Raw genomic sequence first — 19,667 nt, 5'->3', positions numbered from 1 at the left:
CAGGTGGAGTAGGATCGATAGATTTTTGTTAGATGTGAAGTGGATGGAAAAATTTTCGTTTAAGCAATGGGGTCTCCCAAGGTCTATCTCAGATCACTGTCCCATTTTGATACAGGAAGATGGTAGGGATTGGGGACCAAAGCCTTTTAAATTTATCAATGCCTGGTTATCTCATCCATCCTTCATTTCAGAGGTAAAGAAGAGGTGGGAGGAAGCTCAAGTTCAAGGGTGGGCAGGGTTTAGAGTGATAAGAAAACTAAACCTGCTTAGGAGCCACTTAAGGATGTGGAACAAGGAGGTGTTTGGTAATATTGATACTCAATTACAGAAGGCTGAGGAGGAGCTTCATGAATGGGATCTGAAGGCAGAGTCTAGAACTCTAGTGGAAGTGGAACTATCGAGAAGAAGAGAAGTAAGGAGCCAGGTGTGGCAGCTGGGTAGAAGCAATGAGAGGCTTTGGCACTAAAAGTCTAGGCAGATGTGGGCTCAGTCTGGTGATAAAAACACTAGGTTCTTTCACATTATGGCTAGCAGAAGGCAGAGGAAGAATTTACTTGACTCTGTCGTAGTGGAGGGTAGGAGAGTGGAGGATCCGGTTCAGGTCAAGCAGGAAGTGGTTAGGCATTTTAGTCAACTATTCTCTGAGGATTGAAAGCTAAGGCCAAAACTTCTTGGCCCTTTTGCTGTTATTAGCCCTACGGATGTTGGTAGTTTGGAAGCTGCTTTCACAGAGGAGGAGGTTTGGGAAGCTGTGCAGGCTTGCGATGGGAACAAAGCCCCAGGCCCAGACGGTTTTAATCTTAATTTCATTAAAAGCTGCTGGTCAATCTTGAAAGGGGAGATCATTAGTATGGTCAATGAATTTCACCAAAATGGTAAGCTTGCGAGAGGAGTTAATAGCTCTTTCATAGTTCTTATACCTAAAAAGGTTAATCCAATAGGCTTGGGGGATTATAGACCTATCAGTTTGGTGAGCTCGGTCTATAAAATTTTGGCAAAAGTGCTATCAAGGAGGCTTAAGAGAGTGTTGCCAGCTGTGATCAACGAGGTTCAGTCCGCTTTTGTGTGTGGGAGGCAAATCCTAGATGGTGTGCTAATCGCTAATGAAGTTGTAGATGCTTGGAAAACATCGAAGAAGAAAGGCATTATCCTAAAATTGGACTTTGAAAAAGCTTATGACTCACTCAATTGGGAGTTTCTGTGGTCGATGATGAATAATCTGGGTTTCGGAGAGAAATGGTTAGTTTGGATGAGGAGCTGCATTGCCACAGCCAGGGTTTCAGTGTTGGTTAATGGCTCTCCTACAAAGGAATTCCAGCCTCAGAAGGGGCTTAGGCAGGGCGACCCCCTATCACCCTTTTTGTTTATAATAGCAGCGGAAGCTCTTAACCTCTTACTAGCAAGGGCGGTAGAGAAGGGCTTGTTTAGAGGAGCCTCTGTGGGAGGTAGTGATTTGTGTATTTCTCACCTCCAGTTTGCAGACGATACTATAGTGTTTTGTGAAGGTGATTATGAGGAGGTGCTTAATATTAAGAGGGTGTTGAGGTGTTTTGAAGTGATGTCTGGACTAAAAATAAATTATCACAAAAGCGCTATATGTGGTGTGGGCTTCCAAGAAGATGAAATTTTGGGTTTAGCTCTAAGATTGAATTGCCAATTGAAGAACTTACCTTTTAACTTTTTAGGTTTGCCTCTAGGGGCTAACCCAAAGAGGAAGAGCACTTGGAACCCAATACTGGAAAAGGTGAGCAAGAGGTTGTCATCTTGGAAGAGTAAGCTGCTGTCTTTTGCTGGGCGTTTGACTTTAATTAAATCAGTCCTTTCCAATTTGCCTACTTACTTTCTATCTATTTTCAAGATGCCTAAAGGGGTTGCTAAGGCATTGGCTAAAATTCAATCAAATTTCTTGTGGGGAGGAGCAAAGGATGGGAGGTGTATACACTTGGTTAATTGGGGTGAGGTAACTAGGAATAAAAGTCAAGGGGGCTTGGGTGTGAGAGATTTGGGTGAAGTGAACGACTGTTTGCTGTTAAAATGGTGGTGGAGATTCGGGACAGAGGATAAAACCCTATGGAAATCAGTAGTCTGCTCAAGGTATGGGCGTTCAGGAGGGGATTGGGCACCAACTTTGTCCAACACAGATGGGGCGTCTACTGTATGGAAGGATATTGTGCAGCTCAATTTAAATAACCAGTCTTTGGGTGAGTTTTATTCCCAGAACTTCAAGCTATCAGTAGGAAACGGGAGAAGGATCCAGTTTTGGTCGGATGCTTGGCTTAATGGTAGAAGTCTGAATGAGGAGTTTCCTAGACTGTTCAGTCTATCCACTGAGAAGGATGGAACATTACAGCAAATTAGTGCCAAAAAGAATCTTGGGGTATGGCAGCTCCAGTTCAGAAGGAGATTGTTGGCATGGGAGGAAGAGGAGCTGCAGAGGCTGACTGCATTCCTGGACTCATCTCCTGATCTTAGAGTCGAATCTGAAGACTCTTGCTCTTGGCTAGCATCAACATCTGGTAAGTTCTCAACATCATCGGTGTGGAGTTGGTGGGGTGCAAATATAGGCCCTGAGTCGAGAGTGCCAACTGGGGTGTGGGTAAGCATGGTTCCTCCCAAGATGCAGTTCCTTTGCTGGCTTGCTTGGAGAGGCCGCATTAAGACTTCTCTCTTCCTTCAGAGGATTGGGGTTCTCCCTCCTAATGCAGAGACCCAGTGTGTTTTTTGTCAATCTGTTGTGGAGTCGTTGGAGCATGTGCTGCTGTTTTGCCCACAGGTTTGGAAGTGTTGGGCAGCTATGGCTAGTTGGTGGGATCAGTATTGGGTCATCCCGGGTTCTGTTGAGGGTTTGCTCCAATGCTGGTCTGGGAGTAAAGCGAAGTCTTGGGTTCACAAAGCTTGGCAGGCTGTTCCAGCACTTGTGTTGTGGTCTGTATGGAAGTTAAGAAACGAGTGTAGATTTAAGGGGGTTAATCCAGATTTTGCAGGTCTAAGTGAGAGGCTGAAACTGCAGATTGCTCTGTGGGTGAAGTGGTCATTCAGGGTCGATTACTCAGTCCATGACCTTGTCTCAAACCTCCATCAGATCAGGCAGTGCGTCGATTAGCAGGCAAATCTGCAAGCAGATTCTGTGTAGGTAATCAGATCAGGCAGTCCGCAGTTGCTTATAGTGGGTGCAGCTCTGTGTTCATTGATTCATTTAGCTGTTGCAGATATTGTGCAGATTCTCAGGCCAGTAATTGTTGCGCAGGTAGCTCCAGCATTGCAGAGTTGCTCTGTTTGGTTTATGCTTGTTAGGAATTGGTTTTGGCTTGGAGCTTGGTTTGTTGTTGTTGTCTTGCAGGCAGTTACTAATGAAGATTTTCAGGCCTTCAGCAGGTGGTGATGTATGGAATGTTGGTAGGATTGTTGTTTAGCTTATTCTCAGGCCTTCAGCTGCAAGTTCACCTTGCTGCTGTTTGTTTGTTCTTTTGTATTTGTTCAGTTTTCCAGCTTAGGAGTTCGGGTGTTTGATTGGCTCCTCGCCAAACTTCGTATCCCCCCCTCCCCTCCCGGACTTCTTGTTGTTTTGTCGGTTGTATATTGCTTTATCATCAATATATTTTCATTTTGCTGATAAAAAAAAAAACAGTGGTTTTAGATCATCTCAAATGGGCTCTCCAAACCCATTCCTAGAGTAATGTGTAAACGCACACAAAATAGTTAGCAAACTTCTTGTATTTTCTCGCTCCAAATAGTGTGAACTAGTGTGTTAGACAGACCAATGAAGATATGCTAGTAAATTAACCACACTCAAGCAGTCACTTTCATGCAACTTCTAGTGGACACTTGTAGACAATATATATATATCAGCAATGTTAGGTATCATGAAAAATTTTTCATGAAAATAATCATGAAAACTTTGTGATCCTTGGATTACTCTTAAAATAGAGAAATGTTAGAGATCATAAAAATTTTGTCATGAAAAGGATCATGAAAAATTTGTAACCTTAGATTACCTTGATTAGTGTGTGGTGCTTTATTGTAGGTGTAATCCAAATGTCACAAATCTTTCATGACCATTTTCATGAAAGACTTTTCATGATACCTAGCATTGCTGCTTAAAATAAAGCACCACACATTAACTAAAGTAATCCAAGAATTATAAATTTTTCATTATCATTTTCATGACAAAAGTTTCATAATCCCTAACTTTTCCATATATATATATATATATATGACAAGTTGGCACCAAATCAACTGGTACACCCGTGAGCCCACCATATTCCGAATGCAAACAATAATAGTAATAGTTGAACAAGTCATTTTATCAACAAATACAACTACACTAGGGCCCTTTGCAGAAATGGTGGACATTTTGGTTTCAGAGTCCCCTCTTCAACTGTCGAATTAGATTTTGTCTGAATCTATCTGAGACGTCATTTGGGCCATACCGACCACACACACAGAGATTTCAGCCATTCATGTCGGCCAACTAAACCGCGTTATTCTAGCAAAATTTCAAGTAGGATCAGTTGTGGTTGGGACTTACCCGATCCTGAAAAAGTGGTCCACAATTAATTCAGATAGTACGTCCCCCCGTACTAGCAGGGGCAAATGGTCTCATTCAAACCATTGGGCCAACTTAAAAAGCATGAACACATACACACGACACATTAATTTTCAAAAAATATTAGACATGACACGTGAAAAAAAAGTATAAAATATATGATTTTATGTATTTATTATATGTTATAATAATATGACATTAATTCTTATAAATTTATATAATTTTTGTTTTATTATTGTATCTTAAGTTGTTTTATTTAAATTTATAATTAGTTTCACATGTGTTTAATCGATAGACAAGTGTGTTTAAGCAATATACACATGCGTTCTTCAAGTGTGCAAAGAGTGTCCGGGTTTTTAAAAATATTTAAAAATAGAACACATTTTCAAGAGTGTCGAACACGTGTCGGGAAAGTGTTCACAGAATGTCGGTGACCGACACGGATATGTACTTCTGAGGGGCCAACTTGTGGGCTTTGATAGAGCAGTATACTCCTCTAGTGGTTCGCCAATTCAAGTGGTTCATGGGTCAGGTTCATCAGATGTGTTTCAGAAGTTTGAGTCTGCTTCTCGGTGATGTCAGCTATGGCGCGAAGCAGCTTGACGTCTTTCTACATGTTGAAGCTGTCAATGCACTAATGAGATGGACAAAACACAGTGCAATTCATTAATTTCTATCTTTCTCCGTTCAAAGAGACTTGGAATAATTGTAGCCTGTTCCTTGAAAACATTAAAAATCAACTTAGGGATTGTTTCGAATGTTTTAAATAAGTATACTTTTTGACTTTTTATGAAATGTGAGTTGAGTTTGAATTGATGTGGTAGAGAGGTGATATGACTTAAATAAAATTATGTGACTTAAATAAAATAGTAACTTTTTGACTTATTAATTTTTTTTGAAGATGCCAAACTTAACCTTCCTATGCCTCCATGCAATTTTACATTTTATTTTTATTTATTTTTTTTGACAAGTAAATAAATTGTATGTAAAAGGGCACCAAGGGGGTAAAAGGGGGAATATCATCAATCAGAATACGAATTATGGATAGTGATCAATTATAAATAAATAAATAACAGTTTACAAGCGGAATAGTCAGTAAAATAATTATTTTTATCAGACTAGTTATTTTTATTGTTTAGTTAAAATCGTGAGTTTCACTTTCATCAAACTAGCTATTTAGTTAGTTATTTTAATTTTTCTGATTTTAACTCAATAGATGTAGCTCGTCGTTTCACCTAGTCAATGTTAAAAAATATTATACTTTTATATTTTCAAATTAATTGTGTGGAGTTTATAAAAAATAATTATAATTAAAATGAATAGAAATAATGGTCTTGTTTGGAAAGTTGGTTATTTTAAGCCTCGTTTGGCAATATCACTTTTTAGTCTAAAGGTCAAAAAGTCATTAAAAAAATTAAAAAGCCAATAACCTATACTAAAATGTCAATGATCAATTTTCTCTCTATTTTTTACATATCTTTTCATAAAAAAACAAAATGTCATATTTTAGCCAAAAAACGTGTTCCCAAACGAGGGCTTAGTAGGCTATTTTAGTTTTTGGCTATTTTAATAGGTTAAAATTTTTGTGTTTGAAAAGATGGTTAAATTTTTTTGTAGTTAGATGTGATATTTGTGAGAGAAAAAGTGAAATAATTATGGATTTGATGTGATATCTTGTCTTATTGAGACACTATTTGGGAAGTGGATTTGGGGCTAAAATAGTCACAAAAAACAAAATAGGTTTTTTAGCCCCAATAAGACAAAACATTACATCCAACCCTTAATCATTATATTCTTTCTCTCACAAAAAAGTCAAAAAATTCAAAAACCCTTCCTAAATCAGGCTTTTTAGCCCCAGGCTAAAATAATCAAAACAGTCAAAAAGTCAACCCACTTCCTAAACTAAACCTGACTATGTTAACCTATTTTGTCTTCTTTTTAAATTTTAACCCAAAAAACCAATTTTTAGCCTTTATCAAAGAATATAGACAGAGTTTGTGTAGCCAAAATAAAAAGTAATTTTAAGTCAAAATATAATAAATTTTTACTAGTTTGATAGATGCTCTCAGTCAACTATAGTAGTGTTTTTCCATCAAGGATCCTCTAGAGTAAAATTTCTCTAAAGTTTCCTAGAGTGTTATATTGTGTGGTTGAGATTTACTGACAAGTCACATCAGAAAAATTGATGTGACTTGCCAATAAATCTCAACCACACAATGTAGCACTCTAGGAAACTTTAGAGAAAAATCACTCTAGAGGATCCTTGCTCGTGTTTTTCCGCCTACACCTTTCGTTAGCAGCCTTCCGAATTTTGTGGCTTCTTATGGAAAAATTATGAAACGAGCAAAAGAAGTAAAAGTAGTAATAATGTCAGCATTCAATAAAGAGGATAGAGTCTAATCAAAAATGGCCCCATGAGAAAGTTTTGTCATGATTTAGTAGAATAAATAATGCATATAGCATCCAAGCATGTAGCTTTCAAGCATATAGCAATAATTTCAATGAGAAAGATGATGAAGAAGAAGAAGCAGAACCAGAGAACAGAGGAAAGAGAAAGAGAAAATATTTATATTTGATATTTAATTCATTACAGACCCATATGATCAAGGTAGTTATTTATACACAAAATATCTAACTAATATCTAACTGTCTTGGAGTTTGTTATAGTGAATTAATATGTTGTAGCAGCTCCATAATGACAGTATTCAATAAAAAGGATAGAGTCTAATCAAAAATGGTCCCATGAGAAAGTTTTTTCATGATTTAGTAGAATAAACAATGCATATAGCATCCAAGCATGTAGCTTTCAAGCATATAGCAATAATTTCAATGGGAAAGATGATGAAGAAGCAGAAGCAGAACCAGAGAACAAAGGAAATAGAAAAAGAAAATATCTATATTTGATATTTAGTTCATTACAGATCTATATGATCAAGGTAGTTATTTATACACAAAATATCTAACTAATATCTAACTGCCTTAGAGTTTGTTATAGTGAATCAATATGTTGTAGCAGCTCTATAATGTCAGTATTCAATAAGGAGGATAGAGTCTTAGAAAAAATGGTCCCATGAGAAAGTTTTGTCATGATTTAGTAGAATAAACAATGCATATAGCATCCAAGCATGTAGCTTTCAAGCATATAGCAATGATGAAGAAGTAGAAGTAGAACCGTAGAACAGAGGAAATAGAAAGAGAAAATATCTACATTTGATATTTAGTTCATTACAGATCTATATGATCAAGGTAGTTATTTATACACAAAATATCTAACTAATATCTAACTGCCTTGGAGTTTGTTATAGAGAATTAATATGTTGTAGTAGCTCTATAGTATTGTGATACACCCGCAAGATTATTTGAACACCTTTTACATTTGTTTGCAGAACTAGTCTCAACATGCCCACCAATCGTAGCTACAGCTGTAGCAACCTGGTTAGACTTAGACTTGGCCTCTGCCTCTTTAGATCCAGTAGAGTTATCAAAAGATTTGAGAGGGGTGCATGAAAATCGAAATTGTAATTGAATTGGTTGGATGGAGAAGATCTATAACGACGAGTAATCCAAGCTGACACGTCCAGTTAGATTTATAGGCTATCTATGGTACAAATACAAATGGCGTGAAGTGCAATTATGAATCAAAGTAACGTAAAAATTCACACAAATCCAATTACGGGATATATGCATTGATTGTTTTCTATGAAAAATCATTCTTGGGATCATGAAATCTTTAAACAAATAATAAGGTCTCGTTTGGAAATATATTATTTTAATAATTTTTTGATTTTTTACGAAAAAATATACAGAAAAGTAGAGAGAATAATGTGATAGCTTATAATGATTTTTTGACTAAAATAGTTACTCCCCAAACGAGACCTAAATATAAAAACCAATTAAAAGGAGGTGTAAGTCCTTGTAAGCAATCATTCATCCATTGACTTCCCATTTAATTACACCATCGGTTTTTTATAAATTTCATTATTGAAAAACTCCTTCCAATGTTGCATTTGCAAATTGTAGAATTAATGCTAATTTCATAACCAAATAAACTAATGAATGTAAAATATTTAAACTTAAATCAATGAAAATATTATTTCGAATGATGATCATGTAGTTTAATATGTAATAACAATAAGTTAACAAAGATTCCTATGTAAGATCATCGCCTCACCTTTTTCCTTTTTTTAGATATTTCTTATCAATCATTCTTAATAAAAGATAGTAAACAAAGATAAACTCTCAATTTCAAAAATAACAATAATTTGACAACGATATTGATATTTGGACAATAAGCATACATACTTTTTCAAGTAATAATGGCCAAATAATAAGAAATAATTATTTAGGATCTTTTATTTTAAAGTATAAAATATTTTAAAATGTATAACTGGCCTCACTCATGAAATATTCAACTATATTTAATTTAATAAAATAGCAATAGATAATTCATAGTGTAAATTACTTTAATCTTAAACATTTTAAAAGATATAATATGATTTTTTAAAAGAAAAAAAAATGAAGAAAAATTAAAGAAAAATTAAGAACATATTGAGTCTACCTGATTCTGATTGAATTTTATTAAAAACTCAATAATTACTAAAATAACAACAAATGATATATATATATATATATATATTGGTTATTTTGGCTTTAAATACTAGAATAATACTTTGTAACTCAAGAAATTTGGCCCGAAAGTGGCTCAAATACCCCAAACGACGTCGTTTTGGGTATTCTCTTTTTTTTCTTCCTTTTCCTTTTCTTTTTCTTGCTTTCAAATACAGAAGAGAGAAGAGGCGAGAGAGAGAAGAGGAAGAGAAGGCGGCGTCTCTCTCTCTCTCTGCCGGTGGCAGCGCCGGTGGGTATCACTGATCGCCTCTTTTGGACTCTATTGCTTTCTTTTTTTTTTCTTTTTTTTCTAATTGATCTGGATCTGGATCTGAAGATGATGATGTTGATCTAGAGATGATGATGATGTTGATGAAGATGTTGATTTCATCTGTTTTCTCTCTCTCTATATATATATATTAGTTGTTCTGGATCTGGAAAAAAAAAATTTGTTGATAGTGATGATGTTGATGAAGATTTTGATTTCATCTGTTTTCTCTATATATATATTTTAGTTGTTTTGGATCTGGAAAAAAAAAATTGTTGATGATGATGATGATGATGTTGATGAAGATGTTGTTAATGTTGATGAAACCCAGCTCCTTGTGTTGATGAAACCCAAAACCGAGCTCCTTCTTCTTCTCTTCTTCTTCTTTTTCTTCTTCTTTTTCAGCTTCAGAAAACGCGGGGGAAAAAAAGAAAAAAAAACGACGTCGTTTTGGTATCGGGCTCATACTAATTTCGAGCTACCAACCGGAATTGTAAATACTATTAGAAGTTGTATTATGTCATTTTTACTAAAAGATGGAGAAAAAAAATTAAAAATATGTCGGACACAATAGTTTCAAGAATTGTATAAATCGTAAAAAGTAAATTGAATCGTAAATCGATTGTAAATCGTGCGATTCACTAGAAATTCATTTCTAAAATAGATTCACTCATAAATTCGTATTAATTATAGAAAAATTATAAATCGAATCATAAATCAAATTAGGAATCATAAATCGAATCATAAATCGAATTAGAAACTGTAAAACTCTGATAACATAGTATAAAATTGAGAATATCAAATTAAGGGTAACTCACAAAAAGTTTCTTGGAGGCTTTGTCATTCCGGGTAGCCAGCAGTCCAAGACTGGTGGAAAAGCCTAACCCAAAAAACGACACAACCAAGCCGAAGCTTCATGTTGAAAGATAGACAAATTAACATACATAAGAAACCTCACACCTTGTTTGGTTGTTAGACTGGTTTTTGAATTTTCTGCTTTTCCTATTTTTTATTTTTTTATTTTGAGTGAATTCTTCATATTTCAGGCAACTATTTTTACCATGTAGTTAAAAAAATAATTTTTTTGTAAATAAATCTTTAAAAAATTTCCTAAAAGGCCCAAAAATAATATTAAAATGTGTGATTTTTTTTTTCTCTAGTAATTTTTTTTTTTCAGATTATTTCATAAATATTTTAATTATTAAGTTCATATAGATTAGGTATATATATGTGTGTGTGGAAAAAAATTAATAAACGCAAAAAAAAATAAAAATGGTAAATTATGCTCACCTCCCTGAGATTTGAAGAAAATATAGTTAACTCCACACTTTTGATATAATTCATACTTCTCTTAAAATTTTAATTCACATAATACTTTGACCCCTTTTTCAACAATAATTTGTTAGTAAAAAATTATATCTATCACTTTCTTACTAAAATATATATTTATCACTGTTTATTTAGCTCTCGTTTGAGATGAATTAATTTAGCCTGACTTTTAATTTTCTGACTTTTTTAACCTTTTTAACCTGACTAAAAAATTTGTATTTAAAATAAATTTTGACTTTTTTTAATGTTGATTTAATGGTTATAAGAGAAAAAATAAAATGATTATGATTTAAGCGTGACGTTTTGACATCTTGACTTTGGCTCATGTAATACGAAACCGTTAATGTAACTATGTCAAAAGCATGGGCCACATGGTGTAGCAATTATTGCTTGAAAGATGAATTCCCTATTCTTGATAGATTGGTGACGGAGAAGGAGGAAACCCTGAGATCAATGTATGACAGGAGGGTCACTTCAGGGGATTGGAACTTTCAATTTAGAAGAAGGTTGTATGAGTAGGAAGAGAGGGAAGTAAGTAGGCTCAAAGTGCTTCTGGTGTCTATCACTGGTTTATGTGATGATCTGGAGGACAATCCAATCTGGTTGGCTGCAGGATCTAGTCTATTTTCTATCTTCTCTGTTTACAAAAGTGAAATTGACTCCCTCAGTCCCTCCCTTGTTACTTGTAAGTTTGTCTGGAACAAATTTGCACCTCCAAAGATTCAATTTTTCTGTTGGTTAGCCTGGAAAAACATAGTCAAGACAACAAACTTTCTTCAGAATATTGGAGTGATTCAAGCTAATGCTCCAGCTCTCTGTGTTTTCTGCAAAACTGAGATTGAATCTACCTGCCATGTGCTACTGCATTGTCATTTTGCATGGAAGGTTTGGGCTGCAATGATGGATTGGTGGGATTTGTAAGGGGCTCTACCAAGTTCTGTGGAAGTTATATTTCATTGGTGGAAATGTGATAAATTGAACAAAAAAAACAAATTGATATAGAAGGTCATTCCCTTGGGTGTCCTATGGTCACTGTGGAAGCTTAGAAATGAGTGCATTTTCAAATCTGCTACACCTCAGTTGGAGGACTTGTGTGATTTAATTAAGATTAGAGTTGCACTGTGGCTGAACCAAAGATTCAAGGATTTTCATTTCACTATACAAGACTTCTTGACCAATCTGAGACAAATAAGATGGAGTTTGGGGAGCAGATTTGTTATGGGCTGTTGATATAGAGCTCTTTACTGCTGATATAGATTTGTTCTGGGCTACTGATATGGAGTTTGGAGAGTAGATTTCCTTCCTTGGGTCGAGCTGTATAATGTTATCCCTTGGGTTGGTGTCTTACCAACTGTGGGTGGTGTTAGCTAATGCTCTTTGTCTTTTTATTGGTAATTGTCAATGTATTTGCTTGATCATTATCAATAAAATTTCTCTTTGGTTGTTTCAAAAAAAATGTCAAAAGCATAGGCTAAATGTACTCAACCAAGGTTAGGGTAATTTACCCAAATAAAAAATTCAAAAAATAGTTTATGAGTTATAAACCAAACACAGTGTGTAGTGTCCTAACAAGCACAAAATCCAAAACCCAATTCTCATGAAGTGTTCAGATTCCAAATTACAATAAGGAAAAAAAATTAAAATTAAAACAAATTACCTTTCCGACTATATCATCGATTCAATCTATACAGGATTCAAGGAATGCAGTGTCGTTGTCCAAATAAGATCGTCATTTACAGGAAACAAAACCACAAAACAAAACCACAAAAAAAAAAAAGTAAAATTGTTCTAGGGTTTCATGATTTCATTGCAAATGTAGCTGAAAATTAAACTAGATTTAGGGTTTGTGTGGGGAAAAAGAAGAGAAGAGAGGATTACGAGTTTGTCGAGGATGATGTATTTGTCGATAGGGAGGTCAATGCCAAAGCGGAGCCGGAGAGAGAAGAAAGCCGCGTAGGAAATGACACCGTTTCCGCTCGTGATCTGAGACATGATATGGCGCAGTGGTGTTTTGGAAAGTTGGTAAAAAGATGGCTTTTTGACTTTTTTATGGCTTTTTGTGACTTTTTTGTGTAAAAAGTTAAAAAGCCAAAAAATTGATTTTTTACCAAAGTTCCTATCACGCCCCCAAAATAATACAGTAATTATAACCCAAGACATGTGTTAATAACTACATAAATCAGAATAAATAGTCTTTTTATTACATGAAGTTAATGATACAAAAGTGTTTAACGTAAAATGAATGTCCTATTGGCTTACACCTTCCCAAGCCTTGACTTGGTTACAACAAAAATGAGCTTCGCTCAATACATTTTAAGCCATTTGCTTTACAAAAAGAAATAAACAAAAGCAGAGAAACTCTTGTATCCAAAAGTCCCTCCAAGTTATTGCCTGAGCGGAGACATGTCACCAACACCTGAAAAGTTATTCCCAAATAGGGTTAGCCACAACCCAGTGGGAATCATCTAACATAGTATATGAAATTTAGCAAAGGTATAAGTACAAGGAGTGTATACAATGTCTATGATAAAGCATCCATGGTTTATATTCTCATAAGACATCGAATCTCGAATCATAATTCGGTTTTCCTCCAATTCATTTATTTGTCTCAATTCATGAGTCAATTTCCTTATTTTTCATTAACCAAACTGAGACTATAACTCAATGGTTTTCCAATCTTACAAATCATACATAAACACTTCAACTGTCCTTTCATGGATATTTCGTCTACGGGAAACCGTCAAACGGGACCCATGTAAACGTAGGCTATACAAACACTACAATTGCCATTTTACAAAAATTTCATCCACGGGATCGGCACGCATGTATAATTTCGGAACTTTCACTCAAGACACTCCAACCAACTTAATTATAATGGAGTCCATCCCCTTTCTCCTCCCAAACAATCATTCATACATATGCAATGTATTTAAACACATAATCATACGTGGAGCACATCCCCTTTCCACTCTCAAATAATCATGCATATACAATGTATATAAACATAATCATATTCAATGACAACCAACCATGGACTAGTTTCAGTTCACCTAATCCACATGCAATTTCTACAACAAGCAAAGCTATCCTCCATCGATAGCCCAATACAGATATACAATCTCATGACAAATAATTTATTCAAAATTCCCAAATAATGAGATAATACATAACCAATCTCACCATTCATACCAATACCCTTCCAATCTGGCATTTTCAATGTCAACTTCAACTATTTATACAAAATAATAGTTTGATCCAATTAGGGCAAACTCCCCCCTTTTCCCCAAACATTAACTAAGTGCCAAAATCATCAAATTAGACACAACACAGCATCATTTTCAAACTCCACAATCATTTTTTTCACCTTAACTCAAAACCCCTCTTTCCATTTTATACCCAACCCTAGGTTTTTCCTAAATACTCCCAAATCACACCATTGCTACATAAATGGGAAATAACTAAGCTAAAGGTCATATGAAGGTGTAGAAAGATCCCTACCTCAAAGAGAGAAGATGAGCCAAGCAAGGATGGAACTTCAAAAATATCAAAATCCAACTTCAATCGATTCAAAATGAAGATCTTGAGAAGCTTTACCCTTTTATCAAAGGAAGTAGAGTGGATAGATCACTAGATCTAGGTAGAAATCTATAGAGAATGTAAGTTTTAGAGAGAGAGGGTCTCACTTTAGGGTTTTGGAGAAAATGGATCTGAAAAAGTGATATAAAAAGTGCTTTTTGTGATCTGATATACGCGCAGTCCGCTCGAGCGAAGAGGTTGACACTCAAGCGTCAGATACAAAGTTTGGTTCCGCTCGAGCGCAAGAAGATCCCCCTCGAGCACAAAATACAAACATCCAGTACTTATGCAGACAACAGACAACCCGCTCGAGCGCAAGGAAGGCCACTCGAGCGTAGGAAACGCCGCTCGAGTGTAAAAGACATCCCTCTAGTACTTTTGCAAACATGCAAAGTACTGAGAGTTTGCACATCCCGCTCAAGCGCAAGAAGGCCCGTTCGAGCTGAAGACCAAAATTCTAGACAACACAAGTTTGGAAAAACAAGTAACCAACCTGTTTCAAACACATAACCACAACCCGATACCCAAAATAAAAGGGAGACAAGGGAAACAAAATATAAATCACTATTCGAAACCACACCAACCCGAGTTCGAACTACCCCAAAAGACGGGTCAAAACTAGAATCACTATAGTTCCCAAAACACTCATCCCAACCATTTTTTCCGAATCAGAAAATTTTTCTAAAAAATTACGGTGATGATGATGACGATGACGACAACTCTTCTCGATGTATATTTTTTGAAAAAGTCTACAGTTCTAGACTTAGGTTTGTTTGGCAATCATGTTAGATTAAAAAAAAAGTACAAAAGATAAAATAGATTAAATAAGTTAATAAAATAAAATAACATATTTAAATCACAATTATTTTATTTTTTTCATACAAAAATTAAAAAAATCAACTCAAATTAACTTTTTAATCCAAAATTTAAAAAGTCTCAACTTAAAAAATCAAACTAAAAAAGCCTTAGCCAACGATAACTTAGGATAATTTATAAACATACAAAACTGATAGATAGAGCTTCTTAATGGATTTAACAATCGACAAAGTTTATAAATAATTCTACAGAGTTCAATACAATTGAAACAACACAAGAAAGACCCAGAAACCTTAAAATTAAACATGAAACCAAGAGCAAAAAACAAAGAAAAACAAGGGTGAGGCATGAAAAAAGACTCTTTATGTTCACCTGGTTGAAGGTAAAGAGTCTTCCTCAAGAATACAAGTAGACAAAAGATCTTATCAATTTATGTGGGTTTTCAATTTTAGAAGAACACTTCGGGCTTGGAAAGAAGATGAGTTGGATAGATTACAAAAACTTTTGGGGTCTGGCCCAGTTTTAAGAAGTGATGCAGTTGACTGTTTGTATTGGAAGCCTATGAAGTCAGGTGTGTTCAAGGTTAATTTTGTTTACGCTTGGGGTTTAGTTAATGATGGCCCTATTTAGAGACCAGTTGAATTGATCTAAAATAATTTCTCACCTCCAAAAGCTAAATTCTTTTCTTGGTTAGCTTGGAGAGGTAGATTGAAAACAAAAGAGCTGCTTCATAGGTTAGGCATTTTGGTGAGTGAGGATGTTCTGAGGTGCATTTTCTGTCATGAGGCAAGAGAACCAACTGAACGTATTATGCTTCATTGTCCTTTTGTCTAGAGAATCTAGTCTGATATTGCTTCCTGGTGGGGTTTTCAGTGGGCTATGCCCAGTTCCATAGAAGATTTGCTACTATGGTGGTTGGGTTGGAAGTTTAAAAAGAAAGTAAACCAGATTTGAAGGTTTTATCAACTGCAATAATGTGGTCTGTGTGAAGATATAGGAACGATTGTGTTTTCAATTCAATACAGCCTAATCTTCAAGATCTGTGTGAGTGTATCAAGGTGAAAATGGCAATCTGGATGAGAGCTCATTACAGTGGTGCATCATTCTCAGTTAATGATGTTGTCTTTAATTTTAAGCAAGTTTGGTGTTGCAAGGGTTGCAGGATCCCTAGGCTATTGCTGGTGTTGTGTTTTGTTTTTGATTGTTGTTAGTATTAGATGGAGTGTTATTGGAAAGATGTGACATAGGGGGGTTTTTGATCTGCTGCTGTTGTGGCCTACTGCTGTATAGATTCTAATGTTGTCTACTGCTGATTTGTTGCCTGCTGCTGTGTGTGGAATGGTGTGTCACAGGGGAGTTTTGAACTGCCTGTTGCTGTATTGTTTGGTGGACTGCAGAAGGTATGTTGATCTGATATGTGGTTTGGAGAAGGCTGAACTGATATGTTCTATTTCTAAGGGATTCTGGTAGCTCCAGCAGAGGGGTTTCTTGCTGAATTGTTTTAAAGGGTAGTGCTTTGTTGATGTTGATACTTTCAACTCAAATTTTGGGCTGATATCAGGAGCTCTGCTTTGCTATTGCTGACATGTTTTTGCTGATGTTGGTGTTGAGCTGTTGTGGCTGTTGCAAGCTGGGTGGAGTTAATAGTTGCAAGGGGTGATTTTTGTCATTGGTTGATCCTTAGGGGATGTGTTTGATATGGATGTGAGTGATTGCAGTTTTTTATGGTTTTGTGTTTGCTGTGGTTTTGTGTTTGCTCTGTATGTTGGTTTCTCACCAACTTGGAGCTTGGAGTTGTGCTGGCAGATGATTTGGTGTGCATCCAGGTGCCAACATGGTTGGGATCTTGATATTGTACTGTGATGCTTTTTGTACTCTCCTCTTTACTGATGTACTTTCTCATACTTTGTATGTTTTTGCATCAATAAAGCTTCCTTTTTGCTGATACAAAAAAAATAAAAAGTAGAGAGAGAATACATGGATTGAATTGAATTAAAATCAATAATCTAAGCATAAATCTGCAAGAGCATATAAGGTTGTCTGGATAAATATGTAAGTACACCTATCTATATATTATACAAGTAAAATGAGATTTTTAATATGAATGATTCTAATGCTTCTAAAGTCTCAAACTAATTTTTTTTTAATTTTTATAAATATAAATTCACTTTATTTCTTACATGACATACTCTTCCCACTCCATCTTTATTTATTTTGACTTTTTGAATTTGAAATAAAATCCAAACAAAGGCACAATCCCTTTAAACTCTCTCAAATCACCCCTCTCTCATTTACGTTTCTTCAATTTTCCTTTCCTCTTCTTCAATTCCCCTTTTCAAGTTTTCATAGGTTCTTGAGTCATTGTGAGCACACAACACAACAAAGTTAAGGACTATAATGAGGAGCACTCATTAGGAATAAATGGCTGGGGAGTTTGTGTGCAAAGGTGATTGATATATGTTCTTGTCGGTTAATCTAATTATGTTTTCGAGTATACATTTACTAAATCGTAAGTATTCTCTCCCTCTTTCCCTCTTCCTATGCTAAATCCATTTTGATTTTTTTTTTTTTCTTAATTTTTTTTTTTTTTTTTATCAAAACCTATGCATCAAAGAAAATAAACTTGAGGTTGCAAGGCTCTCAAGATTGTAAGACTACTAGTGAACCGTGCAAACAGTAAATCCATGTACGTTTTTTTCTTCTGTTTAATCTGTTTGGATTATAAATTAAATTTAAACTAATCTTTTTTATTGTTGACTTCGTTTTGCTTTGTATATATTCGCATGCTATTATTGATTTGAATTGATTCTTACAATATTGCATTGTTGTGGGATAGAAAACTACAAGGATTTTTTATCTAAGGCCTTGTTTGGGAATATGTTTTTTTAATAATTTTTTGGCTTTTTAGCTAAAATATGATGTAAAAAAAATTAGTAAGTTTAAGATAACTTTTTTATTTTTTACGAAAAGATGTGCAAAAAATAGAGGAAAAAAAGAGAATCTTTAACTTTTTGGTATAGGTTGTTAGCTTTTTGATTTTTTTTTTTTAATAACTTTTTGACTTTTAGGTGTTAGATAATGTCTCAATGGGACCACATAATTAAATGTGGTGTTATCATTTATAAGAAGCCTACAATTTAAGTGATTCAATTTAGTTAATAGGCTTAAGGGTATATGTGTTATGAACCTAATGTGTAGATACTAGTTGTATAATTTCTATTTCTATGAGGGGCAGAAATAGAAATTAAAACATATTGGTTAAAGTTGGTTTTCATTCCTTTTGAACTTCCACAACCTTTCAGTTTTGAAAACCAACAAATAGAAATTAAAACCAATAATGGTTAAAGTTGGTTTTCATTTCTTTTAAACTTCCACAACCTTTCAGTTTTGAAAACCAATTACAACCTTTAAAAGGTTATGGTCCCTATTCCTTCCCAAGTGAAAAAATAAGAACATTGCCATTTTTCTTTCTAAATCCTCTCAAGGAGAAACATAAGGCACCAAAGGGGAAAGGATTAGAAGGCAATAACATAATCAATAACAAAGAGTTCATTGATAATCACGCTTCCGTTTAACCGTTCATCAATGGATTTAGGTATGTCATTTTGTCTTGATTTCTTGATAATACACATGGTAAATGATCCAAAGTGTAAGGTTTATGTTCTGAAATTTATGTTAACAATTGGTATCAGAGCATGCATATCATGTGTCTTATCAGAATTGATATGCTTTATTCATTCTATTTAGTTTCCTGGAATCAGATTCTGAATTTTCTTATGGATGTAAATTCTGTTTTTTCCTGTTTTGTTCTGTGAAAATGGCAATCTGTTTTCTGGAATTGTAAAATGATTCGGTGGGCAGTTTTTTTTTTTTTTCTCTCAAATGGATGAACACAATGTATTTATATATATATATATAGATAGATATATCTTGCGATTTGATCGGTTTAATTTTGAACATCATAAAAAAAAACTATTTGTTTTTGGACCCGTCAATTCTATTTATATATGTATATATATAATTGGAATTGCTTCAGATTATATAACATATACGGGGTCACAAATTTAGAAATCTTTAAATTTAATGTAATTTCATACAACGTCTACAGAAATTTAATTTTCTAACATTCTCAATATAAGTCAATTCAAACAAGATGTCACAAAAGTGATCTCTCTTGTCTAGATTGTTTTATATGGAATGTTTTGAAGTTCATGTCTGTGTATCTCATGCGGGTATTTATCGGTCCAAAGACATGATTAAGACTTGGCAGAATTACACACACATTTTGTGGTGATAAACATGTGCCAATTGTCAAGAAAACCTAATGTGAATAATAAATCCATCAAAAGATAGATTTGTTATTTGACATAACTTATTGTCAATGTTTGATCATTACAACAAGAATACCACTTACAGTTAATATCACTACCCAAAGGCTTGGTATTAATGTTGTGCTAGGTATCTTGAGATGTTGTCATTAAATTAATTTATTTAGAGATTATCTGTTTGGTAACTTAATGTGAG

General features: G+C 34.6%; 1 protein-coding gene across 1 annotated transcript; it reads left to right on the top strand.

The window, feature by feature from the left end:
• Positions 1 to 478: 478 nt before the first annotated feature.
• Positions 479 to 16,803, top strand: LOC145802816 (uncharacterized). The gene is made up of 6 exons (XM_082895608.1): positions 479 to 621; positions 712 to 3,064; positions 3,221 to 3,375; positions 16,135 to 16,282; positions 16,496 to 16,543; positions 16,705 to 16,803. Exons 1-6 carry the CDS (start codon positions 479 to 481, stop codon positions 16,801 to 16,803), a joined length of 2,946 nt encoding a protein of 981 aa, XP_082751734.1.
• The last annotated feature ends 2,864 nt before the right edge of the window (positions 16,804 to 19,667 follow it).

This window comes from Camellia sinensis, chromosome 11 (assembly GCF_055761805.1).
Source record: "Camellia sinensis isolate YWXY chromosome 11, ASM5576180v1, whole genome shotgun sequence".
In the NCBI taxonomy this organism is placed as follows: Eukaryota; Viridiplantae; Streptophyta; class Magnoliopsida; order Ericales; family Theaceae; genus Camellia; species Camellia sinensis.
This window is presented reverse-complemented; position numbering and strand designations above follow the sequence as displayed.

Coding starts and splice junctions, on each gene's coding strand:
- LOC145802816 (XM_082895608.1), top strand. CDS start 479: ATGTGGGCTCAGTCTGGTGATAAAAACACTAGGTTCTTTCACATTATG. Junction 3,376..16,134: donor GATTTTCAGGCCTTCAGCAG/GTGGTGATGTAT, acceptor GTCTGTGTGAAG/ATATAGGAACGATTGTGTTT. Junction 16,283..16,495: donor TTGTCTTTAATTTTAAGCAA/GTTTGGTGTTGC, acceptor GGTGTGTCACAG/GGGAGTTTTGAACTGCCTGT.